At 44.5% G+C, this 25,443-nt stretch overlaps 1 protein-coding gene and 1 long non-coding RNA gene across 4 annotated transcripts in view; one reads left to right on the top strand and one right to left on the bottom strand.

Annotated features, from left to right (window-relative positions):
* Window positions 1–12,078, bottom strand: part of SLC22A16 (solute carrier family 22 member 16) — a 35,425-nt gene extending 23,347 nt beyond the window's left edge. For all 3 annotated transcript variants that reach the window (XM_006071821.4, XM_044924405.2, XM_006071822.4), the window contains exons 1-3: window positions 11,924–12,078; window positions 6,447–6,926; window positions 2,628–2,745 (exon numbers count right to left, since the gene is read on the bottom strand). In XM_006071821.4, the coding sequence (XP_006071883.3) occupies window positions 2,628–2,745; window positions 6,447–6,926; window positions 11,924–11,976 (651 nt within the window). In that variant the 5' untranslated portion in view covers window positions 11,977–12,078. The remainder of the gene's footprint in view (window positions 1–2,627; window positions 2,746–6,446; window positions 6,927–11,923) is intronic.
* Window positions 12,079–20,979: 8,901 nt separating this feature from the next.
* Window positions 20,980–25,443, top strand: part of LOC112587505 — a 91,751-nt gene continuing 87,287 nt past the window's right edge. The window contains exon 1 of the long non-coding RNA XR_003112023.3: window positions 20,980–21,105. This is a non-coding gene — a long non-coding RNA (uncharacterized LOC112587505). The remainder of the gene's footprint in view (window positions 21,106–25,443) is intronic.

Below are 25,443 nucleotides of genomic sequence, written 5' to 3' on the forward strand. Positions count from 1 at the left end.
ATATTGAAGAATCCAGTGGTTTGGTAAATTTAAACCTTCAAACACTACAAATTTCCCCTTTAATTCCCCACTAAGGTAAGCTATAACATCGGTCTTCAAGATGTTTTTTTCAAGGCCAGTTCTTTCGGAGTTCCCTCCCACTTTTACCAGTTACTTCTGTCACTGGGTTCAAACAATCCATGCACAACTGCCTGAATAATTCCGAAAGATTCCTTGATCCCATTCGCACCTGTCTCCTCCAGTAATAATACTCAATTCCTCACATCTACCCTGACCCCACCCCTGACACAGCAGTCAGAATGACCACTTCATCGCTGAATTCACTGAACCCCTTTAGAGGATTCTCCTTACCTTTAGGAAACCAAGCAAACCCTTTGTCATCTTACAAGGTCTACCTAGTCAGCTCTCTCTCCTTCAGCCTCACCATGCATTTCATCTCCTCTCTATTCTCCTGGTATGTAGACCTTAAGTTCCTTCACATCTCTGGGCCTTCTCACTTGCTACTTCCTCTGCCTATAAGGTTCTTCTCTCACCTATCCCTCAGACTAAAAAGACCCTGACTCTCTAGACTCCCCATCCCATCCCCCACTGTGTGGAACCCCTCCCCCCACTGCTGGTCCTTACTGTCAACACTGTATGGATTTTTTACAATGGTCTGTCAGCATCTTGCCTTCCTGCTACACTACAGGGTTATTGAAACATCCTGGTCAGGTTTATTTAGCATGACTGTACGTAGATCAATAAATGTGCTGAGTAAATGAATCTGCCTGCATCTTCCCTAATCAGAATTGCATCACAAATATATTTCCCATAAAAACCAAAGGAAAGAGCCACAGAAAATTAACAACACATTTTACAGAAGTATTTATTCTATGGGTGGCTGTCTGATTTTCTTGGCTTTGGAAATCAACTCAAGGTATTTCGCAAGACCAAGAAGATTTTAGAATTATTCTCTTAATTATTCCAAAAGAGGACTCCACACTCTCTCAAGACCTATCTTTGCCTCTGTTATACAATCATTCCCACCAGAAGGTCTATTATCAAACCTCACCCTGCAGCAACAGAGTCATTTCCTCTTATTCTGTCCTTAGTGGAGACAGAACTGCTGGTTGTTATCTCTTGTGTTAAAAACTCTCTGCATTCCCAAAAATATTACACTTTTTAAAGAAACAGCACCTTCGATTCTCCTAAATTGTTTTTAATGCATCCTTCTATCCTTGACCATCTAAATGTGGCTTCTTAGGGACCCTTCCTAGCTGTTGATGAAGACTCCAAAAGAGAATATACCACTTTGCCCTTGGAGGGGGCACAGTGACCTCTTCTTCTGAGGTTGAAGTCCTTGGCTTCTCCCCACATCCTTAGGTCATCTGCTCCGATGAGAGGGGATGCATGCCCTGCTCTGTGTTTAGCAAGATCACAAGCTCCTCCAGAAGAGAAAACTTCACTCTGTTATCCTTGAACAGTGACCTCCAAAAAAGAATCGCTGTTGCTGCTGTGAGGTAGTGTGGAGCCTGTCCGGAAGCCTCACTGAGTGTGGAAACTCCCTGGTCCACTTCCAGCAACAGTCAGCTTTACTCCATGCCAGGTACTGAACTGCGGACATTTCCCTGAATCTCAAGTGAGTCCTGGTAATAACCCAGTGAAATAGGTATTCTTTTCTACAGTTTACAGACCAGAAGTTAAGGTTCAAAGAGGATAAGGCATTTGCCCAAGGTCACACAGCCGAGAAGCCAATATATAACAATGCTGGAATTCAAACACATGCCCTTTCCACTATCCTCCCCTGTTCCCCAGAACAAAAAGGTCTGAAGCTTTGTTTTCACCCTTCCTGCACGTTATACACATGACATTCTTAACAATATGCCTTAACTGTCTGTTTGGCTCGTGCATATATCTAGACTGACAAACTGCTCAGAAGTAAAATAATTGGTAGCTATTATTTGTAATGGGTATAAATAATGACTTTTTTTCTTTTTGTCCCCTTGTGCTTTCCTCTCTCCCTCTCATTCTCCCTGTCTCTTCTCTATCTTTTGCCTTACAGTATTGGCTAGAATGGGCTTCCCTGGTGGCTCAGAGGTAAAGAATACTCCTGCCAATGCAGGAGACAAGGGTTCGATCCCTAGGTCAAGAAGATCCCCTGGAGGAGGAAATGGCAATCCACTCCAGTATTCTTGGCTGGAGAATCCATGGGATTCTCATGGACAGAGGAGCCTGGTGGGCTACAGTCCATGGAGTTGCAAAAGAGTCAAACATGACTGAGCAAGTAAACAACAACAACAATTGGCCAGAATCCCTAGTAAAATGCCAACTGGAAGTGATGTCTCACAGATCCCTGCTGCTGGTAATGGTGGAATGTGGATCACAATGTCAGGCACAGAGTCAAATGAAACGTTTCAGCCTGCTAAGCAATAATTTTTCATTTAACAGCTTCCATTCTAAGCATAGGGCACTAATATTCTACAGAAAGACTTGGGCAGTGAACAAAGATTAGTCCTTGATCTCTATCTCACTAGATTCTAAATAAGCACAACTAAGAGAGTTAAGGTTTAATATAAAAAATACTGCAGTGGGATTAAAGAGGCAAAAACAAACAAACAAACAGAAACCCCAACAACAACCCAACTCACGATAGCAAGAAGAAAGCGTGCGACTATGAAGCTGTAATAATCAAATGTGAATGCCGCCGCTATGCCAAACAAAAATACACCGGTGCTTGAGGCCCACAAAACAAGTCGTCTTCCTGCCCTGAAAAATAAGAATCACACAGTGGAAGGAGCAAGGTGTGGCTGCAACAGTTTAAAACATCCACTCTAATTCAAGAAAGATAAAATTTACCTATATTTTTAGTAGCTTATGTATTTGACTTATTTACTTTGGGTAAATCATGAGTTAACACACAATTTTTTCAAAAGGTCAGTTTTTCAGTGGCCAAGTCTCCACCTGAGCTACTAATATACACACACAATCACTCTGGGTGGTCCCTAAAGGACCTCCTAACCTGGGGTTAGAAGGAAGGAGAGGGAAGATCTGTCCTTTCCCTGTCAGGACCTGCTCTGTCACCTGCTGGATCATCTTCCCTGCTGGGCTGGCTCTGCCCACCAAGGGGGAGGCAACTCTTAACAAGTCCCTCTAAAAACAGAAGTCTAGCGACATTCTGCTAGCAGAATAAGTTGCCTATTTGCCCTATATTTTCATAATTGGGAAGGGCATTTCCTTCTTTAAAAAGCAAACAAATAACAATTACATGCCTGCAGATTTGAAAAGTGAGATGTAATTCACATGATATAAAATCCAGTCTTTTAAAGCAGGGATCCCCAACCTTCAGGCTGCAGACCTGTACCTCCTGTCAGATCAGATCAGCAGCAGCATTAGAATAGAAATAAAGTGCACAATAAATGTAATGCACTTGAATCATCCTGAAACCGTCCCCCACCTGCCCCGGTCCATGGGAAAATTGTCTCCCATGAAACCAGTCCCTGATGTCAAAAAGGCTGGGGACCACAGTTTTAAAGTATACAATTCAGTGGCTTTTTAGTGGATTCACAGAGTTGTGCAACTCATCACTATCTAGTTCCAAGACATTTTCATCCCTCCAAAAAGAAACTCTGCACCCAGGAATCATCATTTCTTATTCTCTGTTCCCTCTGTCCCCTGACAGCCACAATCTACTTTCTATCTTTATAGAGTTGTCTCTTCTGGACATTCTATATAAATGGAATTGCACACTATAAGACTTGGCTTATTTTATTATGCTTTCAAGGTTCATCCATGTTACTGTACTTCATTCCTTTTTATGACTCAATAACATTCCATTGGAGAAGAGAATGGCAACCCACTCCTGTATTCTTGCCTGGAGAATTCCATGGACAGAGAAGCCTGGTGGTCTACAGTCCACGGGGTCACAAAAGAGTGAGACACGACTGAGCAACTAATACACAATATTCCATTGCATGGCTATACCACGTTTTGTTCATCCATTCATCCCTAGATGGATATTTGGACATTGTTTCCACTTTTTTGGCTATAATGAATAATGCTGCCATGAACATTTGTGAACAAGATTTTATGTCAAGTTATGTTTTCAATTCTCTTGGATATGTACCTAGGGGTGGAATTGCTGGGTCATATGCTAACTTTATGTTTAATTTTTGAGGAGCTGCCAAACTGTTTTCCCGGGTGGCTGCCCCAATTCTATCATCCCACCAATTTCTCCATATCCACACTTGTTATTGACAACACTTGTTATTAACTGTCTTTTTGATTACAGCCATTCTAGTGACCAGGGGTATCTCACTATAGTATTGATTTACATTTCCCTAATGGCTATTGATGTTGAACATTTTTATATGTGCTTATTGCCCATTTGTATATATTCTTTGGCGAAATATCCATCCAAATCATTTGTCCATTTTTGAATTGGGTTATTGGTGTTTTTATTGTTGAGTTATAAGAGTTTTTTATGTATTCTAGATACTGGACTGTCATTAGCTATATGATTTGCAAATATTTTCTCCCTGTGAGAAGTCCCTGACAGATCATTTTAAGGCAAAAGAATACAGTCCTGAGATTCCAAGCAACAGGTTTGCCCATTGTGGCAGAGAGTATGTAAGCAAATTGGAAACTCTCAAATTCACAGCCTCAGCCTGCTCTGCTCCCACGGGCACTAACAGGGATTGCTGGCCCTACATATAAAGGTTTCCCAATCTCATTTGAGCCCTGAATGTCATTTTAAACTATTTTCATCCATCCCTCTTCTACCCACAACGTTTTTGTTCTCTGTAACAGATGAGCAACTCTCTTGATGGTGAGCAGAGAACAGAGAACATCAAAGAGAAAGCTCTGCAATTTCCTGCTCTGCCCAGCTGCCAACAAGACCTGCTGCTGCCTGCAGCCTTTTTTCCTTCCCTCCTATCCAGAGACATACACCCTTTTCTCTTCAAATACATTCTGCAATCTTTGTATTGGATCATGTCTCTTCCCATCTCCTCTGAGGCCTTATTCTACCAATTACTTCTACCAATTACTCCTCTGACTCCTCCCTTTCAGTTGAAGTCTCTTCTAGCCAAAGACAAGAACCTTCTCTGGATTCCCATCATTCCTGTAGCCACCTTGCATCTTGCATTTCCTCCACTGATGGACTTTCCAAAAGGGAGTATCTATCTCCTTGACTCCTGTCTTGCTCCTCTCCCCACTGACAACCCAACTTCCATCCTTCCCAGGAAGTTTATGAAGCAGAAGATTCTTAAAAACTGAAATGGTAACTTCAGTCACCAAATAATAACTATTTTACTAATAGACTCCACTTCTGTTGCAATTTCATTATTCAAACCCCATCTCCTGAAGGGGATGTGGGAGGTGAGGGGAAAGACCTGGGTCCTCCTCCCTTTAGGCTTCCATAGTGGAGAAGGCAATGGCACCCGACTCCAGTACTCTTGCCTGGAAAATCCCATGGACGGAAGAGGCTGGTGGGCTGCAGTCCATGGGGTCGGTAAGAGTCAGGCACAACTGAGCGACTTCACTTTCACTTTTCACTTTCCTGCATTGGAGAAGGAAATGGCAACCCACTCCAGCGTTCTTGCCTGGAGAATCCCAGGGACAGCAGAGCCTGGTGGGCTGCCGTCCATGGGGTCACACAGAGTTGGACACAACTGAAGCGACTTAGCAGCAGCAGTCTTTGTCTCCATGGCCTTCACTTCTAATATGGCCCCAGACACAACAAAGCCCTATAATTTTTCTTTCGATGTGTTTGTTGGTCCCATGTGATTAGCACACACTGAGGGCAGGGATTTCTGACCTAAGCAGTTGTATTTAGGTTCCCAGTGCCCAGGACATGCCTGTAAAATTCACAACAATGGTGTCAAATAAATAAGTTTATCTCTGTGCTCTGGGACAGGCACTAAAAGTGTGGTCCATGTCCATACACAGATGAACTTTGCCTTATTTTAAGAGCTATATGTTCATTTTAAAGTATATTTTTTAAAAATTTGGTTGCTACATCACAAAATTTCATAGACATCACTGCATAGGGCCAGACTATCCTCCTAAAAAGCAAGTCTATTTAAATAAAAAATGTTCAAAGTAATAACCAGTAGCTACTGAGTGGTTATATGTCCAAGGTACTTTTTCTGTGTTAATTTTGCAATAACCCTCTGAGATGAGTATTGTTATTTTCATTGCCAGCTTACACACAAGATTCTGAAATGCAGGTCGGGCAATGAGCCAAGGTCCACAGCTAATGGCAGAACACAGGCGGACTGTCTTCAGAACCCATCCCCTTAATGTTATTTTGTGTCCCTAAATACCAGATCAGCAAAGAAGTACGTATTTAGATAGGAAGTATGAAAATGACTAAAGTTTTGAACATAATTCCCTGTCCCCTAAGACAATGAGATGAGAAAACGAACCCTACACTGATGGATGGAACAACACAAAAGACTTCATGTTACCTGTCGGAGAGGTAGCCAAAGATCACTGCTCCCAGCAGGACTCCAAACATAAACGTGGGCTGGATCAGCCTTCCAAACCACTCTCGGTTACACACCAGGTCCCACTGGGTCACCACAGTGCTGAGCCACTTGCTTCTGTCGTAGATGTAGCCATCCAAGCAAGGGAAGCTGCTCTTCTGGCCGCTGTACTCATAGTCCAGACTCGACTGCTCATCCCTCCGGAACCTCTGACAGCTGGTAAGCTCCCAGATCTCCCCGTCCTGCAGCTGCACGAGGATGTGATCCTCACGGCCCACGGAGAACTGGGTCCAGACGTCCTCCAACTGCCAAGTAGAGAGGTCTTGGAAAAGAACCTGACTCACATTGCCTGGGGGCCTACAGGTATGCTGGGGGGACACTGACAAGAACACAGAAGCCAAGTAGTGGATACCACAAGAGATATTCTGGAAGGCACATATAAAATAGAGGAATATTTGGTATCTGCAAAGAGAGAGGAAAAGAAACAAGTTATTATAGCTGACCTATGAGCTAAAAACACACACACACACATACACATAGGCAAAAATGGAGAAGGGTCTTCATTATGCTTAGCTTGAATAAAGGCATCAGTTCAGTTCAGTTCAGTTCAGTCGCTCAGTTGTGTCTGACTCTTTGCAACCCCATGAATCCCAGCATGCCAGGCCTCACTGTCCATCACCAACTCTTGGAGTTCACTCAAACTCACGTCCATCGAGTCAGTGATGCCATCCAGCCATCTCATCCTCTGTCCTCCCCTTTTCCTCCTGCCCCCAATCCCTCCCAGCATCAGAGTCTTTTCCAATGAGTCCACTCTTCACATGAGGTGGCCAAAGTATTGGAGTTTCAGCTTTAGCATCATTCCTTCCAAAGAACACCCAGGACCAATCTCCTTTAGAATGGACTGGTTGGATCTTGCAGTCCAAGGGACTCTCAAGAGTCTTCTCCAACACCACAGTTCAAAAGCATCAATTCTTCAGCACTCAGCTTTCTTCGCAGTCCAACTCTCACATCCATACATGACCACTGGAAAAACCATAGCCTTGACTAGACGGACCTTTGTTGGCAAAGTAATGTCTCTGCTTTTTAATATGCTGTCTAGGTTGGTCATAACTTTCCTTCCAAGGAGTAAGCGTCTTTTAATTTCATGGCTGCAGTCACCATCTGCAACCAAATCCTGTTAGGGACCTAAGAGGCATCCCATAACGACAACCCTATGAATATGACTGAGAAGGTAACATACATCATATATGACATACATTTTTATACTTCGACTCCTCCCCACTTCACAAATTCCAGTGCTCAAACTCGACACAGTCCCCACAAAGAGCAGACAGATTTTTTTTTGTGAAGTTTGTTTGGTGTGAAGTTTACCTGCCTGCCCCTGGAGGCGTTTAGGTTTGGTACCTAAGTAGTCTCATCACCTGGAGAGGCCCCACTGCTGCAAAACTCACATTGTCTGACCACAGCTTCCCATCCTCCTAGCTCCCGCGCCCCTCCCATTGGCCCCATCCCCAGCACTGTTCGGGGCTCCAGCCTTTGGTGCCCACCAGCTTCTCTAGTTTACTGCCACCTTCCTGGCCTCACTCCTTCCCCAGCCAGCCTGAACCCCATGGTTGTCACTAGTTTTTTCCACAGAGTTGCACGAGTTCTCTATTCACGTTCTCCATTCACACCCAGTCCCCCCAACAGAGCACCTCCCCTGGCAGGCCTCTGAAGCTAGAATCTGTCTTCTCTGCCCCACCCACAGGTGCTGAGAAGGTCTTAAGCACACTTTCAGTTCAAATTTCCCTTTTCCTGTCACAAGGATGTGCTCTGCTTAGTCTCTTGGTCATGTCTGACTCTTTGTGACTCCATGGACTGTAGCCCAAAAGGCTCCTCTGTCCATGGAATTTTCCAGGCAAGAGTACTGGAGTGGGTTGCCATTCCCTTCTCCAGGGGATTTTCCTGACCCAGGGATCAAGCCCAGGTCTCCCGCGTTGCAGGAGGATTCTTTACCACCTGAGCCACCAGGGAAGTCACAGGGATAACTTCCTCAAAAAAAGAAAATCCTACTTCCTTAGGTGTCTAGCATTCTAACAAATCATCTTCTCCCTTATAAAGATTGCTGTCCACCAAGTGTCTACCCAGCCCAAGGCTCCTTCAGAACAACAGACTTAGACACAACACATCACTATGCCCACAGCCAAGAGAAACACTAATAGAAAAAGAATAGACAGAAAAACCAGAGGTAAGTAAAAGAAAGATGACCAGAACCTCCAGGAAACAGACCTATGCTATCTGGGTGACAGGTAAAGAAAATTACATTCAGTCCTAGATTGATGTCATTCTATATAATAGAACATGCCTGCGTATGTGCTAAATCGCTTCAGTCGTGTCTAACTGTGACCCCATGGACCATAGCCTGCCAGGCTCCTCTGTCCATGGGGATTCTCTAGGCAAGAATGCTGGAGTGGGCTTCCATGCCCTCCTTCAGTATCTTCCCCACCTAGGGATTGAACCTGCGTCTCTTATGTCTCCTACATTGGCAGGCAGGTTCTTTAACACTAGCACTACCGAGGTAGCCCATAGTAAAACATAACTAGTATTATACCACTGTGGTTAACAGTATGGACTCCAGAACCAGACTATCAAGGTTTGAAGCTTGTTTCCGGTTACTTACCACATGGGTCTTTTGGGCAAGATCCTTACCCTTTATGTACGTGTAAGTGTTAGATACTATGATGTTCATAAGGTGAAGTCAAAAAAGAGCCTAAAAGGGTCATATGCTGCTGCTAAGTCACTTCAGTCGTGTTCAACTCTGTGCGACCCCATAGACTGGCAGCCTACCAGGCTCCACCATCCCTGGGATTCTCCAGGCAAGAACACTGGAGTGGGTAAAGGGTCATATACTGACCGAAAAAAAAAAAAAAAAGCCACCACCTATACCCATACATCTAAGTCAGCCACAGGCTCATCATTCCAACTCTGAAATTTTAAACTCTCTCTGTCCTTATTCCAAGATAACTCAAAGATCCAGGCTCTTAGTTCCCTCAACACTATTCCTGAATCTCAGTTTCCTCAATTCCCTCTGACATGGGGCTTAAACCGTGAAGAGTTTGTAACTTCAATACAAACTTGTATTTTGTATTGAACAACACATAATTCTTCTTAGGTGTCCTGCTTTCCTCTTTTAAAGGTGATTTGGACAGTGTTTCCTCATCTTAGAAATGACCAGTGAGAAATGAGAGACAATTAGGGCTTTCTACTTAACATAGTCACTAGGTTTCCCTAAGACTAGATAACAATACACAATAACCTCCCTCTCTATTTATAGACAATAAAGAGACCAATGAGAGCAAATGCCAGAGAAAATATGGGCTGCTATGATATGGTCACACTATTTTCACCTTTTGCTATAAGCATGGACATGTTGCCCTTTTCCTTCCTATAAGTAGCTGTCACAATCTACCTTTCCTACCAGAATGGGGACTCAGGTAACAATAATAGTCACGATTTATTGATAACTTACAGAATGATAAGATTTTGCATACTCTACTGTGACTGCCTAAGAGCTGTCTCCCCAGACCCATTCTCCCTTTCTCCCACCACACGGAGCCACATCTGACCATGTGGGTGAGGACACGGAGCAGCGGCCCCAGATGCTGTGGATGGTGGAGTTGCCTCACCCACTTGGGTCCCTGGATGACACCATGGAGCACAACTGCCCTGGACAGTTATCAGAGACAAAATCCAATTGAGGGGTCTCTTTGTTACAGCTCCTGAGTAGGGTGATTAATCCCTAAAATACATGGGGAAAGAATGGTATTAGTAACTACTACCTCTTAAGGTTATCATGAGGATGAAATGAGAGCTGCATGTGGAGTCCTTATAACAAACATGTGTAGTACTATCATTACCCCCATTTTACAGAGGAGGAAGTGGTAAGTCAAATGCGCAAGACCATATAGTTAATACTTGGTAAGCCAGGATTGGAACTTGGACATCCATTCCCAGAGCTGATTTTGTAATCCCTATGCTATTCTGCTTCAAGGAAGATAAGATGAGATAATAAATGAAGGACCTGGCTGAATCCCAGGTTGCACTCAGGAGAGCATCTAGTTGACAGCATGGGCTGTGGAGGCCAATGGACATCCAATGACATCGAATTCTGCTCTGCTACTAAGAGATTTGTGATTTAGGTGCAAGACCTGGTTTCCTCATGTGTAAAATGAGAGTGATTACCACTAGTCTCAAAGGGCTGCGGTGAAGGTAAAAGAAGGTAACATGTACAAAAAACTTAGGACAGAGCCGGGCACAACTGAGCATTCAATAATGCAGGTATCAGGAGGAAGTAGGGGAGAGTTGGGGCCTCCTGCCCCTTCCCGGCCTGTTTCACCACTGCTTTCTTGTGGACACTGGGAATCATAACCAACATCTGTGCAACTTTTCACCCTGGAGAACAGCACAGCATCAGCTCTTCATCACAAGCCTGGAAGGGAGCTAAAGGCAGGAATGATTATAATTCTCACTTTGCGCATAGGAAACTGAGACACAGTATTCCCAGGGTCACCTTAGCAGTGAGTGGCAGGCCAGGATTCTGACTGAGCCCCAAACCTCTGGATCCACACTTTCTATGGCTCCTCGCCCAGCTACCCCTTCTCCCAAAACGTTCTGGGTCAAAGTAGTATTTCTCCAAGAATGAATGAATAAATAAATGAATGAATACACTTTAAATTTTTTTAATTAATTTGACAAATGAAAAGAGAGTGACAATCATACAAAGGTCAAACCTAGGTCCCACCCTGCAGTAGCTTTGGGTCCTTGACCCAGCCTCAGTTTCCCAATCATTAAAATAAGGATTCAGCCCCACCCCATTGTAAGATTCCGCACTGTGTAGTTGGCACATACTAGGTTTCCATAAATCGAAAACACACACACACACACACAGAAAAAGAACGAACAAACTTTAAACGGTTGTTCCTAGAGCAATTCAATACCTGCCAGGCACTGAAGGAGACTCTACCACGGGTTAGGGCGGGACAGCAGTCGTCTGGGGAAGTGAAAGAGGAGCCCATTTGGCAGATAAGAGAAATGAGCTGCGAAGAACAGGCGTTCCTCCTGTGACCTGGCCTCTGCAGCCGGGGCTTCGGACTCCGGCACCGGCAGAGGGCGCGCCGGGGGACCCTGCACACACCACTCCGAAGCCAGCCCCCCGCGCCTGCTGCTCGCTCTGGGGGCGTCCGGCCGCCAGAGTTCGAGAAGATCTCGAACTGGCCCTGGTTCAGGGCCAAGAATCAGGACCCAGGCCTCTGGACTTTTCCCGGAAAGGAGGGGTAGGGAGATGTGTTCGGATCGCGAGCTCTGCGCGCGCAAGAACCCCACCGCAACGGAAAGAAACAGATCCCAGCGGCGCCTCCACCCACGTGGCTCCAGCTCCCCCGGCACCGTCCTCCCTCCCCACCCCTACCCCATCTCCCTACCTGCCGAAGTGCCCCACGCTGTCAAAAATCAGCTCCAAGTTACTGGACCCCATGGTGCTGCCGTGCACCACGCTCCGAAGCGGGACGCGCAAAGCTCGCCTAGTGCCGGGGACTGTGGGCACAGCGGTGCCCTGCCCCGCCCCGCCCGGCCCCCGCCGGCCCGCCCGCCCGGGCTTTGGCGTCTCCCGCGCGTCAAAGGGCTCGAGCCGCGCGCGGGGTCAGGCTCTGTTCCTCTCTCTTCCCCTCTAGCGAGTCCAGGCCGCCGCGGCCTCTTGCGCGGCGCGCCGTGCTCCTGGAGCCCGCGGTGGCACGGTGCGCCCATCCCCAGCCCCGCCACTTCCCGCGCCCTCCCCGCCGCCCCATCAGACCCTTAACACCGCGTCTGTTTCGGTCGCGGCTCTCGAGAGGCGCGCCGGTGCCTGGGAAGTGGTCCACCCGGCAGCCCAAGGTGGGGAACGCAGACTCCACTCTTGGGCACAAACATTGTTTTCTGAGAGAAGTCCACCCGTTTGGGACCTACAAGAGCAGAGCACAAAGAATGGATTCTGATGACCCTGAGAAGTGGCAGGATCTTGCAGAACTGTGTGAAACATCTTGTAATAACCGAAGGGCAAAGGGAACTCCCTGGGTAGAAACAAGCAGAATAGCGAAAACAGCCAACTTACACTAGAAAGCGAGGAAAGCCCATCACCCAAAGCACTTCCCTCACCTACTTGCCACAGAGCCGGAAATAACACCATTAAAGATTTATTTTTGCTATGAATAATTCTATTTTCTTTCGAAATGCAAATTCTACTGGAATGATTAATCCATTAAATAATAAGCAATTTGGAATGGATTTTTTTAATATAATTGGGTAGATTCTTGCTAACCAGAAAGTCTTAAGGTTGCAAAGGTTGCTTGGGAGGTTCAAGTGGTGGGGAGAGGGGGAGAGAGTGAGAGTGAGAAGTTTGGGCAAAAGCTGACCCTAGGAGGGAAAAATGGGAACCACAGGGCCCAATCAAGACCCTATTCAAACCACCAAAAGGAGATTTACCTGGAAAAGATATGGGGGGTTGGGGGCGAGGAGAACTATGGGGAAATAGCTCTGCTGTTCTGATTACAGCAAATAGAAATAGCACAACATAGATAAAAAGAACAAATTCCTAGAAAGACACAAACTATAAACACCCACTCAAGAGAAAAAAAAAAAAAGATAACCAAAACAGCTCTGTATTTATTAAAGAAATTGTATGTGTAGTTGAAAACCTTCCTTCAGGGACTTCTCTGGTGGTCCAGTGGTTGAGAATTTGCCTTCCAATGCAGGAGACATGAGGCAATGGCACCCCACTCCAATACTCTTGCCTGGAGAATCCCAGGGACGGAGGAGCCTGGTGGGCTGCTGTCTATGGGGTCGCACAGAGTCGGACACCACTGAAGCGACTTAGCAGCAGCAGCAGCAGGAGACATGGATTCAGTCCCCTGGTAGGGGAACTAAGATCCCACATGCCGTGGGGCTAAGCCACAGCTAAGACTCAGCTACTGAGCCCTCGTGTTCTGGAGATCTTGCACTCCAACTAGGGAAAGCCCGTGTGCTGCAGCCAAGACCCAGCACAGACAAAAATGAATAAATAAATAAATAATTTAAAACTCCCCACAAAGAAAACCCCAGGCCCAAACATTTAAGAAAGAAACAATACTTATTCAGCACACACATACTCTTCAAGAAAACTGAAGAGTAGGGAATACTTCCCAACTCATTCTATAAGCCAGTATTACCCTGATACCAGAACCAGGCAAGGACATAAGAAAACTACAGACCAATATACCTCATGAGCATAGATATAAAATATTCTTAACAAAATTTTAGCAAATTGAATGCATCTTTATATAAAAAAGACAATACATCATGACAAAGTAAGGTTTATCCCAAGAAAGCAAGAGTCATTTAACATCTGAAAAATCAATCAATAAAATTCACCATAACGACAAACTAAAAAGGAAAAACCATATAATCATCTCAATAGATATCAAAAAAAAAAAGAATCTGGCAAAAACCCGAACACCCTCTCATAATAAAAACACTCAACCAACTAAGAATAGAAAGTATTATGATCTGTTTCTGCCCATAGAACACTTCTCTTTTTTAAATTATTTATTTTAATTGGAGGCTAATTACTTTACAATATTGTGGTGGTTTTTGCCACACATCAACATGAATCAGCCATGGGTGTACATGTATTCCCCTGTCCCAAACTCTCCTCTCACCTCCCTCCCCATCCCATCCCTCTGGGTTATCCCAGTGCACCAGCTTTGAGTACCCTATTTCATGCATCAAACTTGGACTGGTCATCTGTTTTACATATGGTGATATACATGTTTCAATGCGATTCTCTCAAATCATCCCACACTTGCCTTCTCCCACAGAGTCCAAAAGACTGTTTTTTATATCTTTGTCTCCTTTGCTGTCTTGCACTTAGGGTCATTGTTACCATCTTTCTAAATTCCACATATATGCATTAATATATTGTATTGGTGTTTTTCTTTCTGACTTACTTCACTCTGTGTAATAGGCTCCAGTTTCATCCACTTCATTAGAACTGACTCAAATGCGTTCTTTTTAATAGCTGAGTGATATTCCCTTGTGTATATGTACCACAACTTTCTTATCTACTCATCTGTCGATGGACATCTAAGTTGCTTCCATGTCCTAGCTATCGTAAACAGTGCTGCAATGAACATTGGGGTACACATGTCTCTTTCAATTCTGGTTTCCTCAGTGTGTATGCCCAGCTGTGGGATTGCTGGGTCATCAGTCAGTTCAGTTCAGTCACTCAGTTGACTCTTTGCCACCGCATGAATCGCAGCACGCCAGGCCTCCCTGTCCATCACCAACTCCTGGAGTTCACTCAAACTCATGTCCATCGAGTCGATGATGCAATCCAGCCATCTCATCCTCTATCATCCCCTTCTCCTCTTACCCCCAATCCCTCCCAGCATCAGAGTCTTTTCCAATGAGTTAACTCTTTGCATGAGGTGACCAAAGTATTGGAGTTTCAGCTTTAGCATCAGTCCTCCCAATGAACACCTGGGACTGATCTCCTTTAGGATGGACTAGTTGGATCTCCTTGCAGTCCAAAGGACTCTCAAGAGTCTTCTCCAACACCACAGTTCAAAAGCACCAATTCTTCGGTGCTCAGCTTTCTTCACAGTCCAACTCTCACATCCACACATGACCACTGGAAAAACCATAGTCTTGACTAGACGGACCTTTGTTGGCAAAGTAATGTCTCTGCTTTTTAATATGCTATCTAGATTGGTCATAACTTTCCTTCCAAGGAGTAAGCGTCTTTTAATTTCATGGCTGCAATCACCATCTGCAGTGATTTTGGAGCCAAAAAAAAAATAAAGTCTGACACTGTTTCCACTGTTTCCCTATCTATTTCCCAGGAAGTGATGGGACCAGATGCCGTGATCTTAGTTTTCTGAATGTTGAGCTTTAAGCCAACTTTTTCACTCTCCTCTTTCACTTTCAACAAGAGGCTTTTTAGTTCCTCTTCACTTTTTGCCATAAGGGTGGTGTCATCTGCATGTCTGAGGTTATTGATATTTCTCCCAGCATTCTTGATTCTGGCTTGTGCTTCTTCCAGCCCAGCATTTCTCATGGTGTACTCTGCATATAAGTTAAATAAGCAGGGTGACAATATACAGCCTTGACGTACTCCTTTTCCTATTTGGAACCAGTCTGTTGTTCCATGTCCAGTTCTAATTGTTGCTTCTTGACCTCCATACAGGTTTCTCAAGAGGCAGGTCAGGGGGTCTGATATTCCCATCTCTTTCAGAATTTTCCACAGTTTATTGTGGTCCATGCAGTCAAAGGCTTTGGCATAGTCAATAAAGCAGAAATAGATGTTTTTCTGGAACTCGCTTGCTTTTTCCATGATCCAGCAGATGTTGGAAATTTGATCTCTGGTTCCTCTGCCTTTTCTAAAACCAGCTTGAACATCAGGAAGTTCATCGTTCATGTATTGCTGAAGCCTGGCTTGGAGAATTTTGAGCATTGCTTTACTAGCATGTGAGATGAGTGCAATTGTGCAGTAGTTTGAGCATTCTTTGGCATTGCCTTTCTTTGGGATTGAAATGAAAACTGACCTTTTCCAATCCTGTGGCCACTACTGAGTTTTCCAAATTTGCTGGCATATTGAGTGCAGCACTTTCACAGCATCATCCTTTAGGATTTGAAATAGCTCAACTGGAATTCCATCACCTTCACTAGCTTTGTTTGTAGTGATGCTTCCTAAGGCCCACTTGACTTCACATTCCAGGATGTCTGGCTCTAGGTGAGTGATCACACCATGGTGATTATCTGGGTCATGAAGATCTTTTTTGTACAGTTCTCCTGTGTATTCTTGCCACCTCTTCTTAATATCTTCTGCTTCTGTTAGGTCCATACCATTTCTGTCCTTTATTGAGCCCATCTTTGCATGAAATGTTCCCTTGGTATCTCTAATTTTCTTGAAGAGATCTCTAGTCTTTCCCATTCTGTTGTTTTCCTCTATTTCTTTGCATTGATCGCTAAGGAAGGCTTTCTTATCTCTCCTTGCTCTTCTTTGGAACTCTGCATTCAGATGCTTATATCTTTCATTTTCTCCTTTGCTTTTCACTTCTCTTCTTTTCACAGCTATTTGTAAGGCCTCCCCAGACAGCCATTTTGCTTTTTCGCATTTCTTTTCCAAGGGGATGGTCTATTCCATGGGGATGGTCATGTTTGTCATATGGCAGTTCTATTTCCAGTTTTTTAAGGAATCTCCACACTGTTCTCCATAGTGGCTGTACTAGTTTGCATTCCCACCAATAGTGTAAGAGGGTTCCCTTTTCTCCACATCCTCTCCAGCATTTACTGTTTGTAGACTTTTTGACGGCAGCCATTCTGACCAGCGTGAGATGATACCTCATTGTGGTTTTGATTTGCATTTCTCTGGTAATGAGTGATGTTAAGCATCTTTTCGTGTGTTTGTTAGCCATCTTTATGTCTTCTTTGAAGAAATGTCTGTTTAGTTCTTTGGCCCATTTTTTGATTGGGTCATTTATTTTTCTGGTATTGAGCTGCATGAGCTGCTTGTATATTTTTGAGATTAACTCTTTGTCAGTTGTTTCATTTGCTATTATTTTCTCCCATTCTGAAGGCTGTCTTTTCACCTTGCTTATAGTTTCCTTCATTGTGTAAAAGCTTTTAAGTTTAATTAGGTCTCATTTGTTTATTTTTGCTTTTATTTCCATTACTCTGGGAGGTGAGTCATAGAGGATCTTGCTGTGATTATGTCAGAGAGTGTTCTGCCTATGTTTTCCTCTAGAAGTTTTATAGTTTCTGGTTTTACATTTAGATCTATAATCCATTTTGAGTTTATTTTTGTGCATGGTGTTAGAAAGTGTTCTAGTTTCATTCTTTTACAGGTAGTTGACCACTTTTCCCAGCACCACTTGCTAAAGAGATTGTCTATACTTCATTGTATATTTTTGCCTCCTTTGTCAAAGATATGGTGTCTGCAGATGCTTGCATTCATCTCTGGGCTTTCTATTTTGCTTTGTTGATCTATATTTCTATCTTTGTGCCACTACCATACTGTCTTGATGACTGTAGCTTTGTAGTATTGTCTGAAGTCAGGCAGGTTGATTCCTCCCGTTCCATTCTTCTTTCTCAAGATTGCTTTGGCTATTCAAGGTTTTTTTTGTGTTTCCACACAAATTATGGAAGTTATTTGTTCTAATTGCTAAGTCGCTTCAATCGTGTCCAACTCTGTGTGACTCCATGGACTGCAGCCTACCAGGCTCCCCCATCCCTGGGATTCTCCAGGCAAGAACACTGGAGTGGGTTGCCATTTCCTCCTCCAATGCATGAAAGTGAAAAGTGCAAGTGAAGTCGCTCAGTCGTGTCCGACTCTTAGCGACCCCATGGACTGCAGCCCACCAGGCTCCTCCGTCCATGGGGTTTTCCAGGCAAGAGTACTGGAGTGGGGTGCCACTGGCTTCTCCAAAGCTGTAACTACTGCAGCACAACTGCCTTGTGCCCACTCGCAAGAGGAGGACTGAAGGGGAATGCTGCACAATTTCAAAAGATACTAGAGCCTATGTCACTGGCTATCTCACCTGATATCCACTGAGAGAAGACAAGTAAGAGATGGTGGGGGGTAGTCTAAGGAACAAAAATAATTCTGGCTTTTGCTCACACTGATTACCTTCACTGCTCTTAGGATACTCTTTCTTAGAAGGGGCTTTTATTTCCTGACCACCATTTCCCTCTTCCTTCTCCCCACCTCTATCCCAGCTTGTTTTTCCAACTGTCTTTCATTTCCTCAAGCACCTGCTATTGGTCATTTTCGGTAGAAGCCTGGGAGAAGTTTTAAGGGAGCGGCTATTTGTAAGACTGGTCCTTCATTTAGTAAATATGTGTTTTATCTCTCTCTGCTCTGTGTGTGGAGGCAACATAAGTAGAAGGTATGATCCCTTACATAAAAATTTGATAGATAGATATAGAAATAGATATATATGCTATAGGCTTCCCTGGTGGCTCAGATGGTAAAGCGTCTTGCCTACAATGAGGGAGACCGGGGTTCGATCCCTGGGTCAGGAAGATCCTCTGGAGAAGGAAATGGCAGTACTCCTGCCTGGAAAATCCCATGGATGGAGGAGCCTGGTAGGCTACAGTCCATGGGGTCGCGAAGAGTCAGACACGACTGAGCAACTTCACTTTTACTTTTCACTTTCATGCATTGGAGAAGGAAATGGCAACCCACTCTAGTGTTCTTGTCTGGAGAATCCCAAGGATGGGGGAGCCTGGTGGGCTGCCGTTTCTGGGGTCGCACAGAGTCGGACACGACTGAAGTGACTTAGCAGCAGCATATGCCAGACACTATGCTAAGAACTTAATGTTGGTTATCTCATTTACTTCTCATATCTCTCTAAGATCAAAGTTGTTTTCATCCTCATACTCAGGTAAGAAAAATGTGAGTCCCAGAGAATAAGCAATCTGTTTAAGGTTGCCCAAGCTTGAGAGTTGCAGAGCCAGGTTCCAACGTAGCCCGGTCTTACTCTAAAGCCACTGCTCATGACCACAACACTGGCACTACTTGTTTAAAAAAAAAAAAAAGTGTGGTTTTTGCAGACTTACTGTTGAAATGACTGGAGTGGAAATCTGGTGACTTCAAACCACTAGTCCTTGAACCTCCATAAGAAATGCCCACAAGTTACTAGGCAGTAAGCTCCGGAAGACACCCATTTGCCCCCTGTTCAAGTCAAAGTCTTTAAAACTCAAAGGAGGAAGTAATTTCTTCTGGGTGGGGTAACCTCAAAGACTTCCAGAATGATCTGACATCTGATTTCAAATTTGAAGGATAAGTAAATATAGCCAGGCAGAGTTGGGCCAGGCTCAGTTCAGTTCAGTCACTCAGTCGTGTCCGACTCTGCAACCCCATGAACCACAGCATGCCCGGCCTCCCTGTCCATCACCAACCCCTGGAGTTTACCCAAACTCATGTGCATCGAGTCAGTGATGCCATCCAACCATCTCCTCTGTCATCCCCTTCTCCTCCTGCCTTCAATCTTTCCCAGCATCAGGGTCTTTTCCAGTGAGTCAGTTCTTTGCATCAAGTGGAGAAGGTATTGGAGCTTCTGCTTCAGCATCAGTCCTTCCAATGAATATTCAGGACTGATTTCATTTAGGATGGACTGGTTGGATCTCCTTGCAGTCCAAGGGACTCTCAAGAGTTTTCTCCAACACCACAGTTCAAAAGCATCAATTCTTCAGTGCTCAGCTTTCTTCACAGTCCAACTCTCACATCCATACATGACCACTGGAAAAACCATAGCCTTGACTAGATGGATCTTTGTTGGCAAAGTAATGTCTCTGCTTTTTAATATGCTGTCTAGGTTGGTCATAACTTTCCTTCCAAGGAGTAAGCATCTTTTAATTTCATGGCTGTAATCACCATCTGCAGTGACTTTGGAGCCCCCCAAAATAAAGTCAGCCACTGTTTCCACTGTTTCCCCATCTATTTCCCATGAAGTGATGGGACAGGATGCCATGATCTTAGTTTTCTGAATGTTGAACTTTAAGCCAACTTTTTCACTCTCCTCTTTCACTTTCATCAACAGGCTCTTTAGCTCTTCACTTTCTGCCATAAGGGTGGTGTCATCTGCCTATCTGAAGTGGAGAAAATACCCTGAGTAAAGATCCAGGTGTAAAAAGTCAGGACCTGGGTGAGGTCCTAGTGTGCAGCACAGCAGCAGATGGGATGGCAGAAGTGTGTGGTGCTCAGCCTGGTACCTGGCACACAGAAACACTGGGCATGTCTTCCTGAAGGGTCTTAGAAGACACCATTAAAGGCCTGGTTGAAAATATCTCCACATTAAAAACTGTGAGACCTCCAGCAAGTCACATCTCTCTGGTGTCACTGCCCCCATCAAATTGGTTGAAAGTGACAGTCCTAATTCACGGGGCTGCGGTGAGGGTTAAATGAGTTAAGGGTTAAATCAGAGCCCTGTAAAGGGCTCTAATCAACATTTCAGTTGCAAATAACAGCAAACCTAACTCAAACAAGCTTAAGTAAGGAAGGGACTTTTTGACTCCTTATGGGAAAAGTCCGGATATAGAACTAGCTGCCAGTGTGGTGGGATCCAGAGGGACAAACAATATCATCAGGCTTCCCCATACCCGCTCTCTCATTCTTTATCTCTTCTCTTTTCTGCTTTTCTGTGTAGATTTAACCCCGGAAGAAAGAAACCCACTCTCTCCCACACCTAAAAGTCAAATTTCCTACAGCTGGGCTTGGAGATGGGTTGCAGGTGGGGGGGGAGAGAGAGAGAGAGAGAGACACACACACACACACACACACACACACACACACACACACACACACACACACACACACACACACACACACACACACACACACACACACACACACACACACACACGGCGAGTAGAATGTTCTGATTGGTTGGCCTGTTAGGGGCAGGGAATGCTCTGATTGGCTGGCCTTTGGTGGACGAATGCTCTGATTGGCTGGGCTGCATCACATGTTCAGCACCCCCAATGGCCACCCGACAGGATCTCACAAATGCGGGGGTCATAACACCTTACCTGGAAAGGGATTCCAACAGGACAAATAACATTTAGAAGCTTTTAACTGAGTGCCTGACCCTTGGTAAGTGTTTACTAAAAGCTAATGCTATGAAGATAGGCCAAAAAGGACAAGTTAGGGCCATACGCATGAGGCCTTGAATTCTAGGCTAAAATGATTGAGCTTTAGTTAAAGGGCAATGGTGGTCCAATGTGGTGAACAAAGTGTTTTAGAAAGATTGGTCTGATAGTGGGAGTGTGACAGAGAGTAGAGAATTTGGTGGTAGGAAGGTCAGCCGGGAAGCTGATATATTCTGAGTTCAGCGTTGAAGATTCAGGTTACAGATGTGAAAGTAGGAACAGAATGAAGGGAATTCCCACTTAAATGGCAGAGAAGGAAGAATGGCAGGTTTTGACTGCCTGGGGAGGGCACATCAATGTCAGGAGGTGAGCAGACCCTGAGGTTATAAACCTGGGTGACAGCGAAGATGGTGGCCTGGCCACTCAAGATTCCTTTCTTTTCCTCCTTCCTGTTTTTTGCCTTAACCCTCCCTCCCCTCTCTCTTTCGGGAGCTATGTAATTTTCTCTTATCCTAGACAGCACAGTCTTTCTTGCGTATATTTCACTTGCACAGCCACCAAGGACTCTTTCTGGAGTAGCTTTGAAAGTATACTGATTTATAAACAATCGCAATGTGTTTAAGATTCAGGTGAATGCCGTGTTCCCCTCTTACCATAAAAGCAAGTAAGCAAGCAAACGGCATTTGTAGAACTTGCAGAAGATTTGGAATAACCTTTGTCTCTTTTAAGAGCATGAAATGAATTGGAGTTTTGACCAGGAACCCTTAGTATTTTATCTGTGTTAGAAATGTAAAGAATGTAACAAAAGATGGATTTCACTAAAGGAAGTGCAAGAGGTCTCTCTGTGTGTGTTTGTGTTTTCAGGTCTGTAAGTGAGCTAGAGAACCACTGACACCTTGGAGGCAATTGTATGTCAGCATGATACTAACCAAAGTGGTCAAAACTTGTTTTTTGAAGCAAGTCTGAGGAAGGGAAGAAAGATACTTCTTAGTTCTGCTTCCGAAGTATGTTTCTTATGAGACTGGGATGTTAAGGGGAGGGTTGCACAATGAGGTGTCTCAAAACCATCAGGTAGCAACCTGTTCCAGAAGCCCTCACCCAAAGCTCCAGCTGGTCCAGGCCATAGCCATGATGGATTTCTTTTTTGATCAATGATGAAAACTTGTTCTTGTCTTTCACTTGTTATCTGGGTGTGTTACTGCGTCTTGTGAAAACTTCAAGAGGGCTTCCAATCCCCTATACCATAATCTGGGAAGTAAAACTAAGTATAAAGCAACTGAAAAAGTTATGGCATGGTCTGTTACTTGTCTGTCACTTTACATCTTCTTTCATAATATAGCCCTTTAAATAAAGGACCACATAGGGATGAAAGAGGAGGCTTCCCTGGTGGCTCAGATGGTAAAGAATCTGCCTGCAATGTGGAAGACCTGGGTTTGATCCCTGTGTTCAGAAAACCACCTGGAGAAGGGAATGGCAACCCACTCCAGTATTCTTGCCTGGAGAATCCCTTTGGACAGAAGAGCCTGGTGGGCTACAGTCCATGGGGTCGCAGAGTCGGACACGACTGAACAACTAAGCACAGTGATGGCAGAGGAGCCAGTTAGAAGGAGCCTATGACCTCAACAATCTGGCACAGACCTGAACAAGGGGATGACAAATGATGTTATCCAAAAGGGGTTTAAAGGCCCCTCTGCCCCACAGTTTCTCTCTGCCTGTCTGCGGCAGAAAACTGACAGAGCACCTTGTGTTCCATTTTAAGTTGAAGTCTTTTCACCTGAGAGCACTGGTGCAACCTTTCTTTATACCAAACACCTGCTCATCCTTTCTAGTTCAGCTTCAGCATCTTCTGTGACGCTTTTGCTGATCCCTGCTCCCAACTCTCCATCCTCCTGTCCCTCTCCTTCTCTCTCTCTCTCCCCCTCTCTCTTCCTCTCTCTCTTTCTCTCTAGCAGGGAGGTGATGATGTGGCTAAGTATTTGTCTTCTCTAATTGCTGCAGACCCCAACAGGGCAGGAGCCTCATCTTTCAGTTTTGAATCCCAGCACCATACCGTGTAATATGGCTCAAAAGATGGAGGAATAAGTATGATACAGTGGAAAGGTCACTGAAACTGGAGTTAAGTGATCATGCGAAACAGAATCCTTGGCTGGTGATCTTGGACAAGAAATTCACCTCTTTTGAGCCTCAGTTTCATTATCTGACAAGTGAGAAAAGCAGCACCCCCCTTTCGCACATATCCTAGTTTTTCCATGGAATAAATGAAATAAGGTATTTAACAGAGCCCTGTAGGAAGAAAGTCTGTGGACACACCAGTCCAGCTCACTCATTTTACAAATGACTAAACTGATACTTAGAAGTTTCTTTTTTACCAAAATTTATTATCCTTAGTCCCATTCCTGTAGAAACTTGCTCTTGAAATCTGACCTTGAGGTAGGAACCTAATAAATTCATTTTTTCAAGAGTTAGTAATGGTTATTCAGAGTGTGGACGTACCTCCCTTAGAAATATTTGCATTGCTCATAAGAGGTTTACAGTAATAAGATTTATTTCAGGTCTTTGAACAGAGTAGTAAAGAGGTATTTTGGATGGGACAGTTTCCAAGTCTTTTCTAATCTGTATGATATAAATAGCTGTCTCTGTATACTATGTCTTGCACTGATCATTGGAGAAAAACTACATGAATGTTGATCTCCCTCAAGTGTCCCATTTCCCCAAAGTCTGGAGGACTCATCTTTTTAAAATATGAAAACTAGAAATGTCAGATCCTTGAAGTCACAAAAGCAGTAAACATCTTCAAAGAAATTAAAAATAATCATGACATATTGTAAAGAATCTTTAAATAGAAGTAAGGAAATATGAGGCCCAGGTCTAACTCTCACAAGTTATGTGAACTTGGTTAACTCAGGCTTCTTGAGCATTCCCCCAGCTCCAACATTTTAAGACTATTTAGTGTGTATGTGCCTGTGTATAAGTAGATCAAAATTCAAAATTCATTATGATATTATAGGAAATTATGTTTGGTCTTTGTGTCCTTCTCCACGCACTCTTGGCACAGAGCTCCTAAAACCCTTGGAATTTTCTGAGTGACAGAGAGTGTCTTTTGTTATTCACTACAAGCCCCTTTCTACCATAACCGAGTTTGTGCTCATTAGGTGAGTCTTCATGGACCTCCGGGTGGCTTCAGGATCAGGAGTGGCCTCCAAAAAGACTAAGCCTTGATTAGAGGGTTGGAACGTCACTCCCACCCCACCCCCGCTCAGTCTCTGCGGAGGGTTGAGGAGACGGGCTAGAGATGGAATTCAATCACCAATGGCCAGTGATTTGATCAATCATACCCTTGCAATGAAATCACCATAAAAATCCCTAAACAGGGCTTGGGGAGCTTCCAGGTTGGTGAGCACATCCACGTGCTGGGAGGATGCTCTGTGTGCTCAGTTGTGTCTGACTCTTTGGGACCCCATGGACTGTAGCCCACCAGGTTCCCTGTCCGCAGAAATTTTCAGGCAAGAATACTGGAGTGAGTTGCCATTTCCTCCTCCAGAGGATCTTCCCAATTCAGGGATTGAAACCGTGTCTCCTGTGTTGCAGGAGGGTTCTTTACCACTGAGCCACCAGCACCCAGAGCTTCCCAGGCGGCACTAGTGGTAAAGAACCTGCCTGCCACTGCAGGAGATGTAAGAACTGTGAGTTCGATTCCCTGGGTCAGGAAGATCTCCTGGAGGAGAGCGTGACAACCGACTCCAGTACCCTTGCCTGGAGAATCCCATGAATAGAGGAGCCTGGCAGGCTACAGTCCATAGAGTCACAAAGAGTTGGATATGACGGAAGTGACTAAGCACGCACACAAGCACCTGGCACCCCAACTCCATGAGGACAGATGCTTTTGCACTCAGGACCTTTCTGGACCTCGCCTGTGTGTCTCTTCATTTGGCTGTTCATTTGCATCTTTTATACTAAGCTAGTAAATGTTTTCCTGAGTTCTGTGAACCATTTTAGCAAATTATTGTACCCAAGGAGGGGGTCATGGGAACTCCCGATTTATAGCTGGTTGGCCAGAAGTTCTAGTGGCCCGGGACTTGTGATTGGCATCCGAAGTCGGGGCAGCTTTGTGGAACTGAGCCCTTGAACTTGTGGGATCTGATGCTAACTCCAGGTAAATATTAATATTATCAGAATTGAATGGAATTGTTGGACACCCAGTTGGTGTTGGAGAATTACAGAGGTATAAAAAACAAACAGTGAAAAATCACCTTTATATTCCTATTCCATAGCTCTTGTTTCCCTCCCTGGGCCCAGAGACAACTATTATCAATTACTTAATTGTAATTATTATCAAATACTG

Source organism: Bubalus bubalis, chromosome 10 (assembly GCF_019923935.1).
Source record: "Bubalus bubalis isolate 160015118507 breed Murrah chromosome 10, NDDB_SH_1, whole genome shotgun sequence".
Taxonomy (NCBI): Eukaryota; Metazoa; Chordata; class Mammalia; order Artiodactyla; family Bovidae; genus Bubalus; species Bubalus bubalis.